The sequence below is a fragment of the Oncorhynchus tshawytscha genome, linkage group LG25 (genome assembly GCF_018296145.1).
Source record: "Oncorhynchus tshawytscha isolate Ot180627B linkage group LG25, Otsh_v2.0, whole genome shotgun sequence".
NCBI lineage: Eukaryota > Metazoa > Chordata > Actinopteri > Salmoniformes > Salmonidae > Oncorhynchus > Oncorhynchus tshawytscha.
This window is the reverse complement of record NC_056453.1, coordinates 14,679,455-14,695,359: the sequence shown is the minus strand read 5'-3', so window position 1 is coordinate 14,695,359 and position 15,905 is coordinate 14,679,455. Positions and strand designations below refer to the sequence as shown.

Genomic DNA, 15,905 nt, shown 5'->3' with positions numbered 1-15,905 from the left:
CTTTGCCTGCTTGATGGTTCGTCTGAAGGCATTGCGGGGGCATAGCAGGATATTTTATAAGCCTCCGGATTTGTGTCCCGCTCCTTGAAAGCAGCAACTCTAGCCTTTAGCTCAGTTATGATGTTGCCTGTAATCCATGGCTTCTGGTTGGAATATGTACGTATGGTCACTTTTGGAACAATGTAGTTGATGCACTTATTGATAAAGCCAGTGACTGAGGTGCTATACTCCTCAATGCCATTGGATGAATCCCGGAACAAATTCTAGTCTGTGCTAATAAAACAGTCCTGTAGCATAGTATCCTCGTCGTCTGACCACTTGCGTATTGAGCGAGTCACTGGTACTTCCCGCTATAGTTTTTGCTTGTAAGCAGGAATCATGAGGATAGAATTATGGTCAGATTTTCCAAATGGAGGGTGAGGGGAAGGTTTATACGTGTCTGTGTGTGTGGAGTAAAGGTGGTCTAGAGATTTTTTTCCCTCTGGTTGCACATGTGGCATGCTGGTAGAAATGAGGTAAAATGGATTTAAGTTTGCCTGCATTAAAGTCCCCGGCCACTAGGAGCGCTGCTTCTGGATGAGCATTTTCCTGTTTGCTTATGGCCTTATACAGCTCATTGAGTGCGGTCTTGCTGCCAGCATTGGTTTGTGTTGGTAAATAGATGGCTACTTGAAATATAGATGAAAACTCTTTTGGTAGATAGTGTAGTCTACAGCTTATCAAGAAGTACTCTACCTCAGGCGATCAAATCCTTCGAGACTACCTTAATATTAGACATCGCTCACCAATTATTATTGACAAATAGACACATACCCCCACCCCTCGTCTTACCGGATGTAGCTGTTTTGTCCTGGCGATGCACAGAAAAGCCAGCCAACTGTATATTATCTGTGTCGTCGTTCAGCCACGACTCGGTGAAACATAAGATAATACAGTTTTTAATGTCCCGTTGGTAGGATAGTCTCGAACGGAGCTCATCCAGTTTATTCACCAGTGATTGCACGTTGGCCAATAGAACGTATGGTAGAGGCGGGTTACCCTCTTGCCAATGAATTCTCACAAGGCACCCTGATCTCCACCCCCTGTATTTCCTTATTTTCTTTATGCAAATGACAGGGATTTGTCTGGGAGCAACATTATATAATCTTTGCCCAGTTCGAGGTGAGTAATCTCTGTTCTGATATCCAGAAGCTCTTTTCGGTCATAAGAGACGCTATCATCAACATTATGTACAAAATAAGTTACAAACAAATGTGAAAAAACACACAAAATAGCACATTTGTTTTGGAGCCTGTAAAATAGCAGCCATCCCCTCCGGCGGCCATTCTTATTGATAAGGCAATGTCTTATCGATTGACTGTGCCTGTCTGACAGTATGTTAATACAGCAGGATCAACTCTGTTTTCGTCAAAAACCATCAGAATATGAAATAATGGTGCAAAGAAGATCCAGAAGACTTCTCTGAATGCAAATATTGGTGTGCTGCTCCCTTCAGCCCCAATTCTGTGGGGCGTGGTTTTAGCATTCTGTTAGCATTTCGATCACTTGGAGTTGGCCTTGTCCTGGCAGTCACCGAATGATTAAAACACTGAGAACAAGCACGCTTGTCTGGGAGTTACTATGCTGAGTTAAATTATGGATTCGTCTCACATACGAATGCTTCCCAGCCAGTCAGCGCCTCAATGTGTTTCCCCTCTCCATCATTACCATGAAGATATCCATGTGGATGTGTCTCGATGGGTTTTTAATTCCGATACATATTCAGTCAGCGTATGTTTACTTGATTTCATTCAAATGACAAATGGCACTGAATCTGTTATGCTACCCACCCTGAAAGACACCCTTCCTGCCAGTCAGAATACAACCACAGCTACAACAACCACTACCCACCTAATGATGGCTTAGTGCTTAAAATAATCATTTTGCCTCTGTCTTGCCTAGAGGATTTGTACTGTTATGTTGTTGGGAGCTGGTAGAGGTTTTTATAGTGCTAACTTGTCTCAGACTAAAACGGAGACAAGAGCCTCCTAATGTCAAGGGTAGAGCGCTGCACCGGAAACTCAGAGGAGAAAACAACACTTTGACGTTTTCTCTCCCCACCACCACATCCTGCCTGGAACAGTGGAGGAGCCCGCAGCGCTATCCTGTCAAGACTTTGAAGTGTGGTGTTGCTAAGCACTATAGACATTAAGAAATACTAAAGGGATGTCTCTGGATTCCAGTTTTCGCTAGCACTTACCACTGTGTTTACCTGTGGGATTTTTTTAGCTGCTTCCGCCATTGTTTTGTGGGGAAGATCACAATGGTGGCAAAATAAGTAGCTTTAATTCGAAAAGTTAATGGGGAGAGATTTGAACATCCCAGTGGGACAAATGGTGTTTTATCTCCGGCTCAACTGAGGATCATTGTGCTTTTCTCGCTGTTTGATGCTTGTTAGCATGTTCTTTTTTTTTTAACCCAATCTTAGTCTTGTTTTATCCATGTGATATCCAGGTTTATCCAGGTTGTGTTCTATGTGGAAGTTCACAGTCAGATACTGCTTCACGCACACACACACATTAGTGAAGCTTAAGAGTATTAATTAGCAAAGGCACATTTAAGGGTCTGTTCACTTTATCTAATGAAAAAACAACATTGGTATGCCAATCATGATTAGAGTTGTAAGAGCAGTGTATTCTTCATTACTGTAAGTAGTTTTTAAGCCAATAGGCCCTGTTTCGTCAGTGTGATGAATTAATATCTCTGTGTAAATGGATTTTTAGTAAGGTTATTGCTCTCAATCTTGCAATTTTCTTTTTACCATTGGTCACCATCCTTGTCTTCCTTTTCTCTCCTGTGACTGTGACTCTCAGGGTCTAACCCGTTGCTCGTGACATGACAGAACATGTCATGGGTTATATAGTGTCTCTACTGTATACATACAGTATATCATGCATTAGCATTGTTTGACTGTTTCCTAGATATTCTCAACAGGCTGTTCAAAAGTTCATTCCTCAATGGTTTCTCTGAAGGTGTTTGATCATTTCTCTCTCTCTCCCCGTCTCCCCTTCTCTCTCCTTCTTTCCTTCCTTTTCTATCTATCCCTGTGTCTCTCTCTCCCTCCTGCCCCCCCCCCCTCTCTCTTCTCTATAGATGATGGCTTCAGACGGAGTTCAGGAGAGCCCTACAGTGACCGTTCATATCACAGTGATTGATGCCAACGACAACACACCAACCTTCCTCAACTCCTCCTACAGTGTTAATGTTTACACAGACATTCAGCCAGGGGAAACAGTATTACAGGTAATCAATACGCTATACTCACTCGCTGTTTTCCCAAACAAACCACCCACTTAGAGCAATAGCGTTAGTAAACCTAATTTATTAATGAATTATAGCTGGAATAATTGTGGCAGCAGACTGTTTGGCTTAGCTCTCAGCAGGCTGCTGCCATAGGCTGTTCCCCTCTGTGCCCAGGGAAGATTGTGGGTAATTTGTTATAACCCCTGTTTTGCAGTCTGAGCATGAGCCCAGTTCAGTCGCAGGGAACAAAAGACTGACAGAAAAGGTCAAGTCCAGGCAGTTAAATCTCTGTTTCCGATCAGAAGACTTCCTCTCATAGCAAGCCAGGTTAGGCTGGTTAGGCTTCAGAAACATGCGTTAATAAGGACAGTTATGAGTTAACTCTTTGTCTGCTGAATGACTTAATGAGTCAGAGACATCTTTGAGTTACAGTACGTAAAGTCTTAGAATGGCATATGGGGAAAATTACACTAAAGATGTTGTAGTCATGCTTTTGTTTAGTCACATACTGTAGCTTTCTGTTTGTTTTAAACACATTCATGTTTTGAGGTTTCTATTCATGTGTGGCCACTTCTTTACACATCACAGTGTGTTGAATATGAAGTCCTATATGTTGTACAGAGATGATGCTAATGTTAAAAGGTATTTCTGCGTTTGATTTTGATAGTAGTCTCTACCTTCTTATTTCAAATTTGCTGACCATATATGCTATTGATTTGTAATATGCCCCGAACACGAGACGTTTAATTACGCATTAGATATGTTTAAGAATAATATCAGCGCTAAATTTGCATGTTCCTTGAAATGTGGGGGGAAAATTGGTATAGATTGCCTTCCCCTAGTGATGTCCCTGGGCCTAGGATGACTGCGGACACTGTCGATGGAGACTTACAGGGAAATGATGTGGCTCCTCTCCTGTATCCCTTTCAGCTGACGGCCCTGGATGCTGACGAGGGCCCCAACGGGCTGGTGACCTACAAGATCCTGGCGGGGAATCAAGGCCACTTCGCCATCAATAACCGCTCGGGAGTGATCACTGTGATGCCTGGCATCTCCCTGGCTGTGGGACGCTCCTATTCCCTGACCGTGAAGGCCATGGATAACGGCCCAGAGTCCCAGAGGAGGTGAGGCTATTAGGGAGCCCTGGGGGGGCCCGAGGGATGGGAGGCTGGAGGGGAGGATGGGGAGGGCTGGGTGTTGGGGAGACTGAGCAGGGCCGTGGAGAGTTAGAGTGGTGGTGGTGGCTGTAAACTGGTAGGGACTGTAAAGGCTGAGAGCCACAGAGGACCAGGTACTTTCCATTCCGTTTGCAGCAGCCACAGCCTCCCTCCCTTGCTGCCGTTCTCCCTCTTTCCCTCTGTCACCCCCCCCTCTCTCCTTTTTTTTATGTATCTCTCTCTCTCTGCCCCTCTCTCTTGCTCTCTTAAATCGATAGTGTTCTGCAGGATAACACATTCTGCTGTGGAAATATCCCTGTAACAATGTGCTGATAGATATTACTCTCAGGACTGACCCATCTGGTACCCAAAGCGGAAATGGGAGGCTTTTCACAATAATTGGCAATGCCCACCCTCCCAACTCAATTCAATCTGTGTCGCCTTTGTGCCCTCTGTAATGCTTGGTGGCCACAGAATCAATATAGCTCAATAGACTAACATAGAAAGAGATTTTTTTGCAGGAAATGTAGTGAATTGGGAACTAACTGGTGCCTGAGTTCAATAGGAAAAACATTAAGGCACCCACTGGGGGGTTTCTGTGGCCTCAGTTCACTGGTGGGTTTCTGTGGCCTCAGTTCACTGGGGTGTTTCTGTGGCCTCAGTCCACTGGGGGGTTCTGTGGCCCCAGTCCACTGGGGGTTCTGTGGCCTCAGTCCACTGGGGGGTTTCTGTGGCCTCAGTCCACTGGGCGGTTTCTGTGGCCTCAGTCCACTGGGCGGTTTCTGTGGCCTCAGTCCACTGGGCGGTTTCTGTGGCCTCAGTCCACTGGGCGGTTTCTGTGGCCTCAGTCCACTGGGGGGGTTTCTGTGGTCTCAGTTCACTGGGGGGTTTCTGTGGCAGCAGTTTTTGGAATTTCGTCTTCCCCGAAACACGGCCAGGTAAAAGTTTCATCGCATAAAGAACCTTGGAAGCCTTTCATTTAAGAAGTAAAGGACAGAGACGCAAAATAAAACTGTGATGATGATTATTAGAGGTGTGAATACGTAAAAATTCTGGAGTGCCATCTTGTCGAGCAGGGAAATAAATGCTGATAATAGCAAAGCCAGCAGGTGTGTCATTATTTGCATTGGCCAGATGGAGCTTCAACCATGGACGGTTGAAAACCCAGAGAAAAAAACCCAAAACATTTCACTGCTCAGTTTCAAAGTTTTACGAGAGGGAGAGTTGGCCCTGACTTACAGGGCACTGTTTGTAGCATGTCTAGGATCAGAACATGCTGCCGATCCATTAAAACCATTTGATTCATGTTTAGCAGGTTTTGATTCATGCCCCATTGGGAAAAAGTCTTCAAATAACAGGTCTCAAGAAGTCCCCCATATTGTCTTTTTGAAATTGACTTGTAAAAGTGGCTGTAATCATTCAATGATGTTTATGTATAGATCCGACTCGGACACTTGGGGCTTAATGTTCTGTACACAAATGTCATTTCACTTTTGTTTGGTGATGAACCAGGTGAGAACAGCATCCTGCGGCGTGGTAAAACAAAGTAACAGTACACACTCTGCTGTTCGTTCGCGCGTACAATGATGTCTGAGTGAAGAAACAGTGTTGGTTGTTTGAAATAACGTTTTTGTAATGTCGCAAATGGACGTTGCTCTTTCGGCCAACTCTGGATTTCAGCCTACGTACAGTACCCAGCAGCTGTTTGATCTACAGTCATATGAATCTTCTTGCAAAACACACCCTAACAAACCCAAAACAAACACCCACAGCCAATAACATTGCATCTGTGTGTACCCTACATCCCACACACCAATTGTCGTACTGTAAACAAAACCCTCCCACAGTCTCAGTCTTTCAGAATCGAAGCTCTTGGAGGACAGTTAAAGTTGATAAAAGTGCTTCTTGTTTGTAAAAATGTATACCAACGACTTTAACCCGCGTTCATCTGGGTTTTTTCCACCAGAATTAATTTAACACCCATCTCCCATCCTTATCTCCCCTCCCAGGAGCTCCATCACCACCGTGTACATTGAGGTGCTCCCACCCAACAACCAGAGCCCCCCACGCTTTCCCCACCTCCTCTACAGCCTGGAGGTCAGCGAGGCCATGAGGACCGGCGCCACTCTCCTCCACCTGCAGGTGAGCCTGGGGACGAGGCTTCTTCACAATACCACACTGTTCTTTAGTTCAGACCTAGCGTGATGAACTCTGAACTCTTATCTAGAGGGTGACATTTGGCGTCGGCGGTGGGATCCCCTTCGGAACATTTTGTGTATACAGCTGATGAGCTCTTAACAATGGCTTCTTTTTTAGTCTGTACCAGAAGGGACTGAGACCAATGTTACTGTCTATTCTGTTTGAGAAGAAATGGTTCGAGCTGTTTATGTAGACCACTCAGACGGTAGACGTCGCTACTGTATTGTTGTCCGCTAATACTACCAAACTATTGTTTGTAATGCATCAAGTAGAAATGGACCTGGATACTGCTGAGTAAAGTCATTTAGAATTCTTCATTGTCTGTTGTGAAATTGGGTTTTATTTGACATGAACGAGGCTCTCTGTCTCTGTGTCTCTACAGGCGAAGGACCGTGAAAGAGATCCTATTACCTATAGCATCCAGAGCGGAGATTCCCACCACCTCTTCGAGCTCTCCCGAACGTGCGTAAGCTTATTTTAGTCATCATCAACACCTACCTGTATTATCGTGGAGGATTTATTCATGAAACTTTGCCGGCGGTAGTGTTACCCTGTTACAGAGGAGTCGATTTAGGGGAAAGGGTTTTGGATTGTGTTTTTCCATGATGTGTGATCTGTAGTAAACTGAATTGCTCTCTCAGAAGCTCTCCGCGAGACACGAGGGGCTGAAAATGTAGATACAATTCTCCCTAGCATCTCAAATACATCATTAATAAGTGATAAATGAATAAAAACCAAAACAATTCTCTCCCAGTTTGAAAAACAGACCAAATATCAGATTATACAGTAGTCGTCCCAGGGTTACTCTGAGCTTCACTTTTGGTATTGGCGGGAAAAGTATTGGTGCCTTGGCTTGGAGTAAATATTTCCTCTTACAATTTCATAGATTTAATCCAAGCCTGCAATAAGATTTGCTGGGATTTTTTTTTAGGGAGCACTGTTCTATGTTTAGCGGCGAAGGAAGCCTTCTCCCCCTGGGGCTTTGGAGTAGAGCTATTACTCGTACTCAACAATTAGACCCAGAGCTGAATGGCCCTGATTTATTTATAAAAAATGGTACCCTGTCCTCCCTAGTGGCGCAGCGGTCTAAGGCACTGCATCGCAGTGGTGTCACTACAGACCTGGGTTTGATCCCAGGCTGTGTCACAACCGGCCGTGACCGGGAGTCCCATAGGGCGACACACGATTGGCCCTGCGCCATCCAGGTTAGGGGAGGGTTTGGCCAGGGGGGGCTTTACTTGGTTCATTGCGCTCTAGCGACTCATTGTGGTGGGCCGGACGCCTGCAGGCTGACTTCAGTCGTCAGTTGAATGGTGTTTCCTCCGACACATTGGTGCAGCTGGCTTCCAGGTTAAGGGGGCGCGTGTTAAGAAGCGCGGTTTGGCAGGTCATGTTTCGGAGGAAGCATAACTCGACCTTCACCTCTCCCGAGCTCGTTGGGGAACGATGAGACAAGACCGTAATTGAACATTTTGTATTATTTGAACCTTTATTTAACCAGGCAAGTCAGTTAAGAACAAATTCTTATTTACAATGACGGCCTAGGAACAGTGGGTTAACTGCCTTGTTCAGGGGCAGAACGACAGATTATTACCTTGTCAGCTCAGGGATTTGATCCAACAACCTTTAGGTTACTGGCGCAACGCTCAAACCACTAGGCTATATCACAAAATTTGGGAGAAAAAGGGGGTAAAATACAAAAAGTATAATAATATGGGGACCCGGACCCGAGAACAATCAGACCCGAACCCGAATGGACCCGACTACCGACTACAACCGGACCTAGACCCGACCATACCCAAATGTAACAAAAAAGAATGGTTTATTTATTTTTTGTCATTTAGCAAAGGCTCTTATCCAGAGCAACTTACAGGTGCAATTAGGGTTTAGTGCCTTGCTGAAGGGCACATCAACATATTTTTTACCTAGTCGGCTCTGAGATTTGAACCAGCAACCTTTTACAGTTACTGGCCCAATGCTCTTAACTGCTAGGCTACCTGGCAAGCAGCTATTTTTGTTAACAAATATTTCTTTATATCTTTGCTAGGCCTTCTACAAATCAATAAATATGCTCTAGGCCGTCGTTGGGTCCATTCAGATCCACTCGGGTCTATCAGCTCTAGTTACATAGACCCGATAACCGATAGCAATCAAACAGGACTCGACCCACACCTGATGGGCAAGTTTGAATTTTGGACCCGAACCCACTCGGTCTTGGGTCGGGTCTCAGGTAGACCTCTAAGAGCTATCCCTCTGCTCTCTCTCTATCTCTCTCCCTCTGCCCCCCCCTCTCTCTCTCTCTCTCCATTTTTCTCTGCAATAACCAGCACATTGCCATGCAGTCATAACTGTGCTACCGGAGGCCACTTCAATCAAAGCTCCAAACTCAAATTGTCATCGTGCCTCTCCTGTTGCAGACTGTCAGGTTCAAGAAATTGCATACACCACAACTCCAAAATGTTAATAAGCCCTGCGCCTGTCTCCGTCTCCTCAATGAAGAGGCAAATGAAAACAGTAGGGGACAAGCTCCCCAGTCCTAGAGGGGATGAGCTAAAGCTTTATCCCATTATATAGCCCCTATTTATGGATACATCCCGATAGATTCACGTGCCTATCACAACACATTGTATCCCCATTGTCATACCACTGAGCCAGTTCTTGCATATTTATCTGTTTCTTTCGAAAGAAAGCTCTTTTTATCCAACTGGTACAGCTAATGAGTTGATTGTTTACAAGACAGTTTTACAAGTTACCCATTTGATTGCTTTGTATTAGACTTAAAACGTCAGCGTGTCAAGACTTTAAGTCCGCTGTAGAGGTGATTGTGATCAGAGACCTGCCTGCGTCTCATCGCCAGCTTAATGCCAGAAACGGGCAGGCCTTACAGATCACAATCTGTTGAATAACCTCTGCTCTGTGTTGCCTCTTAGTGGGCCTCAGATGATATCTTTAATACTCTCTTAGTTATTCAGCACTTCAAAACAACACCCTTGTGAATGAGGTTCTCTCACATGCTGGATCTGATCCAGTTTGCTTTTCCAGCTGCTAATAATCATGATATTTCATTCAGCTTGGCATTATCATCATCCTTGATATTTTCGAATGGGAGGATGATTGTGTGTGTGTGTGTGCGTGTAGAGACAATGCTCTCTATGAATAGCTTATAAATATACATGAGAGCCGTGGCGGCAGCATTTGAGGTGCCGCTTTGCGTTTGTCTAATTCATTTTAACAGGGGCATATCATTCCACTATGGTCCTCACGGAGCTCGTATCCCTCTTAGGATGTGTGCACCCAGTCTCTTAGAATCGTCTGATTATGAACCGTTAAAAATACTGAGTTAAAAAGTACCTCTAATATCTGATTGGTGAGTAGCCATCAGAAAACTACAAGTAGAGGGACAATCGAGATGCGTGGTCGCAGACGCGTTTCCTTAGGTGGCTGTACATTGCCCTCTAGTTTGGGCTCATCTCTGAGAGTACCCTTTGGAGAACCCTTTTTGGTTATAGGTAGAACACTTTGGATTCCGGGGTGGAATCCAAAAGGGCTCTACCTGGAAATAAAGTGGTTCTACCTGGAACCAAAAAGGGTTCTCTTATGGGGACAGCCGAATAACCCTTTTGGAACCTTTTTTTTCTTCTACGAGTGTAGAGCTGACAGAAAATAATCATCCCATGTATTTAAACACTTAGGGATCGCTCTGTGAGAGGGCTGAAACCACTGCTGTATGCATGTCAAGAGTGCCCCACACCGAATGACCGTGCACTGTAAATTCTACAAAGCATGTGTGCGTTAGGCTACAGTAGCTTGTCAAAGTGCCAACATATAACTCTCCTCTGTCGGCAGAACGAGAGAAGGAGCTTCCGTTTCATTCTAATGTGCTGGCGGGTCCACATGCCCCACAGTATGCGACGTGCATGTAATTGAATAGCCAGATTTACATAAACCCCCATTATAAACCACATACAAGCAAAAAAATAAACGGTGGTTTTGCATTAGAAGGAAAAAATAATCTGCTTACACTGACAAAGTTGTGATTTTGGGCCAATTGAAACCTGTCTCAATTGTGATTCAATCATTTGTTGAAATGTTCACAATGTCTGAATGCAGACTTTGATGCAAGAATTTCTGTCTCCTTCACGTCTTCTTGTTTTTGTGTGGGTATTGTTTATCACTACGTGAGATCTGTTTGATTTAGGAACCCTGAAAGCTTCTGGCTCAGCGGGAAGCAGAGTCAGTGGGAACGTTTCACGAAAGCTGCAAATGGACTGTATTGAATGATGTGAGTGTGTCGTGTTCTGGTGGTGGTTTAGTGAAAAAGAACCACCGTGTCTCCGTCTCTTCTCCCCAGGTCAGGGCTTTTGGTCCTGGGCAAACCGCTGGACAGGGAGACAGAGGATCGCTACACTCTCGTTGTAACAGCCTCGGATGGCCATCCGGAAGGGGTAAGCCTGCGTCAATTGACCTTCTATCCATCTATTCGTTCATCTATTCTCCGTCATAAATGATTTTATTTATCCATTAATCTGTGTGCTGTCTCACCATCAATCAATTTATTGTGTTCATGAATCTATTCGATCCATTCAGTTAAGTGCATGGCAGGTTGTGTAGCTAGCCTTTTTTACTGTGTTGGAGGTCTGCAGTCCATTGTTTTGATAGGATCCTGGCCAAACTGGAGGAGCAGTGATTTATGTACTGTAAATGATAATAACAAGGAATAAGATGTTGCATAACAGTAACGGGGGTTGTTAGGTGAAAATCGGGGTTGATTTCAAATCCAGTCTAATAATGCAATAGCGGTATTTGTCATCAATCATGGCCCCCTTTAATGGTTGTATCCAGTGTTGAGAAAATGTGAATCTCAAAAACCTTTGACGCATCCACCTACATCACTCTAATGACGGCTAAAGATATTGCCTTGTCGTTGCATATCCCGATGTCCAAAACATCTTTCGATATCACACTTAACGAGGAAGCCAGCAGACCGATTCATGTGGCATTATTCTCTTTGATGCCAGCAGCGGCATATTTAATGCAGGTGTGACACGTTACCGCGGCTGACCTTTATGGAAATTAATACAAACGTCTCTCTTCTGGCACACTCTGATACCTGAAGCACCTCCCCCTAGATTGAATCACTTAATTGGCCAATATTCTCAGAGCTGGTCTCTCTCACCTAGTGGAGAGGGGAACTCTCATCCTCTTCTTAAAAGTGTAGTCCAGTGTGGTTGGTTGTCTCATGCAAGTAAAATGAGACAGCGGACAGTGAGTACCAGTAAAACCTCCCTCCTCTGCGCTCGCCAGCATTCTCCTCCCCTCTGTGCCCTCCACGTTTCCACTTATTCTATAAGACATTGAGCAAAGTTTAAACTGCAGCCTGAGCGGGTAGGGTAAAGGCAGAGACTGAGGCCTTTAAAATTCATTGACCTTTCCAAATCAGCTGGTCATTAGCCAAGCTAATAAACAGTCCTGTAGGGACTAGGGAAGGCTCTCTGGCTTAGGAGACACACACACACACAACATACGTACACACACAGACGCACACACACACACACACACACACACACACACACCACTGTCACTGACTCTCCAGAACTGTTTGACCTCCCTTCCTGGTGATGTTTCCTACTGGATGGGGCGTGTATTTCTCTAGGCACCTGCAGGTGTGCCAGAGGGGCCTGGAGGGCCCGGGGCTAGCCAATATTATCTGATGAGGACCACATGAGAGGGAGACCGACAGTATCTATTATAGAGTCATATCAGAGGTGTCAGATAACACTCTGTTACAGATGATAAATACTGGTTGTACTGTTTGGTCTTAAAGGGGCAATCATCAGTTCTTACATCCATCTTTGAACATCCATTTAATTATATGGATGTTCATTGATTCATTGATTCATTGATTCTTGAAGAATTTGACTTATAAATGCCTCGTGAGCTTAGTTCAACTGTCGTACCCCATCAAAACCTTTTTTCCTCCAATGTTTTTAAACAAAGTAAATATTAACAAACGCTATATAGCCTCAAAACATGGTTAAAGCTGTCATTTTGATATCATGGATGGTCCAGTTTTTGTATCCTTTACTTGGTCTATGAATTTGAGAGTGGTCACACTCTCCAACCCCATCCCTTAGCATTTTACTAAATGGGGGGCAGGGAGTATGCCTTGTTATTGTTTTTACTGCTGATTACCACTTTGAAGAGAAAATGCAGTTTTGGTCCTACACAAAGCGTGATTGTTTACCTTTTTCAAAGTGCACATGCTGTGCACCATTGTTTTCATGTCAAACAATAGTCCTGAATTTCCTATGTATTTGTCCAGTTCACTCATTACTACCCCTCCTCGCTAAATGTTAGTAAATGTTTCCTGTAGCGCAGAGATGTTTTGCATCATGAAGTTACGCCTCATGAATAATCCCAGCCTCTCTCAAATGCTCTTTCTGACATGACAAAACAGTGGAAAATAACACACACCTTCTTTTTGGATTATTCCTCACTTTTTCATTCCTCTGGGTGTGTCGTGGGAAGGAATATCTTTTGATGTTCTTTCAAAGCTACATGCGGAGAAGAGAATGAGGAAGTGAGACATTAGGAAGGGATGATGCAAAGTGAAGGGATCGACCTGCTGTGAGGGCACACCTGCACACTTTTCTCCCCTCCATTCTTCCGCTGACGAAGGGAAGCCATATGTTCTGGGCTAATGGCGGTTTAGTCTTTCCCGTAGGCTGGTGCTCTAACGTACGGCCTGATTTGGGTTACCGGTGTGAATTCAAGAGCCACCGCTAAGGAATTAGCTATAACTCTATCTGCCTAACGACCCACTGGTTGCTAATTTATTCTGTGCTGTAATTGGTTGTTTAAAAAAAAAATGTTGAATCGTTGGGCTGTTAGACAAAAGACAGAGAACCTCTGAATGATGCAACCATCTGTCTGGCTCTGACAATTACTGTATTATCTGGCCATTCAATGAGGAATTGACCTGTTTGGATATTGTGTTTTGTTTGATGGCCGCAGTTTCTTCACAAAGGAGGAGATTGGGGGCTTTGGTCTTGTGATCCATCACAGACCTCATTAATCAGCATCAACATGATGGCCCAGAGCCTTATTAAATGTTCTGCTCTGATACCGCCAGCCTAAAAACGAGCTAATTGGAGAATCCATCATATTTGTGAAACAGTCCGTCAGTAAGAACACACCCAGTCAGTCTGTAGCGTCACAGACCACGGATGAAACCTTTTAAGGGCTGAGATGTTAGATGACCGGCAGTGATCACTCTTCCTTCCTCCCACGGTCTGGAAATGGTTCAGGATCACTTTAAATTCAAGAGAAGTCACGGTGATGGGTTATGTACAGATTAACTTTCCACACTGAAATGTTGGCTTTTAAATACCACACCTCTATAGAAAGCAGGCTTAAAGTGGATCTGACACCGTTTAACTAAACAGATAATCAGTATATTGGTCTAAAATATCACGTTTGCAGTTTGTGCTTTAAAACCAATTTCATAAGAGGTTTTTAAAAAAAGTTAAATTTCAGATCACTTTATTGTTCAATTGCACACAAGGTCCAACCAAAATTTGACTTCCGCTCCAAAACACATACAGATTTTGGAAAGGTGCAGGGGGCTGCCACTGTGCGCCTGGGGAGCTGTTGTTACCAGATTTTCTTTTCTGTCTGGAGGCAGGATTTGAACTAGCATCAGTTTCACTCAAACCAAAACTTTGGACAAAAACTGACAAAAAGGGCAGTGATTGGGAGCCTCAACACAATCGATCTAGCGATGCAGTAGCGATGTGGTTAAGGCTATACCTTATCTATTATGTATGGTCTACTTATTTAGCAAGCTAGCTATATGACTTGATAGCTAATCATTTAACTAGCTAGAACCTAAAATGACTGAAGGAGAGATGTTGCGCTGTTCCGCTGCCTGTCCAGTGGAGTGCAACATCAAAGTGCTGTTGGCATGGCTTATTTGCCTAATCTAGCAGTGATTGGTTATGGCACACCGGTCTGTGTAGATTCTGGCCCAGGACAAGACCGACAAGTTTGTATTCGTTTATATTTACTACATTTCTATTAATGGCCCGACGCGCATGGCTGCTTTCCCATTAATATTACTATTAGAAAGCTCACCAATTCCTGACTCTACGTCATTTCCAAACGTTCTATGAAATGTATGAAAACGTGACATTCTATGTGCTCGCTTCTCACACGATGAAAAATGTTGTCTTATTCTTCCCTAGGTTGTACATTATATGAGCATATTTGAATAAGATTTGATGGTACTAAATATGTGTCAGTTCCACATTAAGTAGTGTGATGGAGTACCTTGATTAATTAACTTGCCTTCTTTGCACTAACACTCGCACTTGTCTTTTCTTACTAGCACAGACTTTGCTGATAGCTACTTTTATTGAGGAAAAATGTACTTCCTATGACTGTGATATGTGGTTGTCCCACCTAGCTATCTTAAGATGGATGCGCTAACTGTTAATTGCTCTGGGATAAGAGCGTCTGCTAAATGACAAAAAAAATCGAATGTGATTACCTGCACCTGTTGACCTGGATGAGCTTCCTGGATTCTGTTCTTCTATCGGGGGGAAACGTGCAGCTAGAAGTCAAAAGGGCATTGATTTGATTAATTCAGTTTTATAAAAGCCTTGAACTCCATGTTTTATTTTCTATAATAGACTGCAAGTCGCTATGGTCACAGGATGCTCTCGTAGCCAGCTCAAGATTATCCGGAGCCGGGTACTGCGATTGCCGTCCCTGTGTCATGATATATCCTGCTTTCTGAAGAGATTTAATGTGCTATATCTACACGGCTCACTAGTCTTGTTAATCAAGTGATAATTTCGACATGATGCACCGTCTGAAAGAACCTACAACTAAATGTGTTGTGTTTGGGAGCATCTCGTTGTCATATCAAACACAAAAATGCTAATTCACCTAAAGCTGAGGAGATTTGTCATTCATCACACGATGGCGAATGCAAATACATCAGCGTTATTGCAAGAGCTATAGCAGTTAATCAGGAAACAAGTGGATTTGTTGATGAAAACCCACCCTGGCCCTGAATAATGAAACCAAATGTATTATTTGATTAGAGAGTTTAAGAATGACATAGAATGTATTCACGCACATGCTGATTGGGTCAGGCATGACATACGGAGAAGTCTGCGGTGCTTTTAAGCTACTATTTCAGAGAAAGAACTCCTGCTGATTTGCTCTTGCCAGAGGCTTTGTTCGAAGCAGAGATCAATAACT

At 43.9% G+C, this 15,905-nt stretch overlaps 1 protein-coding gene across 1 annotated transcript in view; it reads left to right on the top strand.

The window, feature by feature from the left end:
- Positions 1–15,905, top strand: part of pcdh15b (protocadherin-related 15b) — a 214,316-nt gene that overhangs the window by 115,860 nt on the left and 82,551 nt on the right. Inside the window, exons 16-20 of the mRNA XM_042305961.1 lie at positions 3,133–3,282; positions 4,213–4,406; positions 6,449–6,581; positions 7,021–7,100; positions 10,990–11,083. Coding sequence (XP_042161895.1) covers positions 3,133–3,282; positions 4,213–4,406; positions 6,449–6,581; positions 7,021–7,100; positions 10,990–11,083 — 651 coding nt within the window. The remainder of the gene's footprint in view (positions 1–3,132; positions 3,283–4,212; positions 4,407–6,448; positions 6,582–7,020; positions 7,101–10,989; positions 11,084–15,905) is intronic.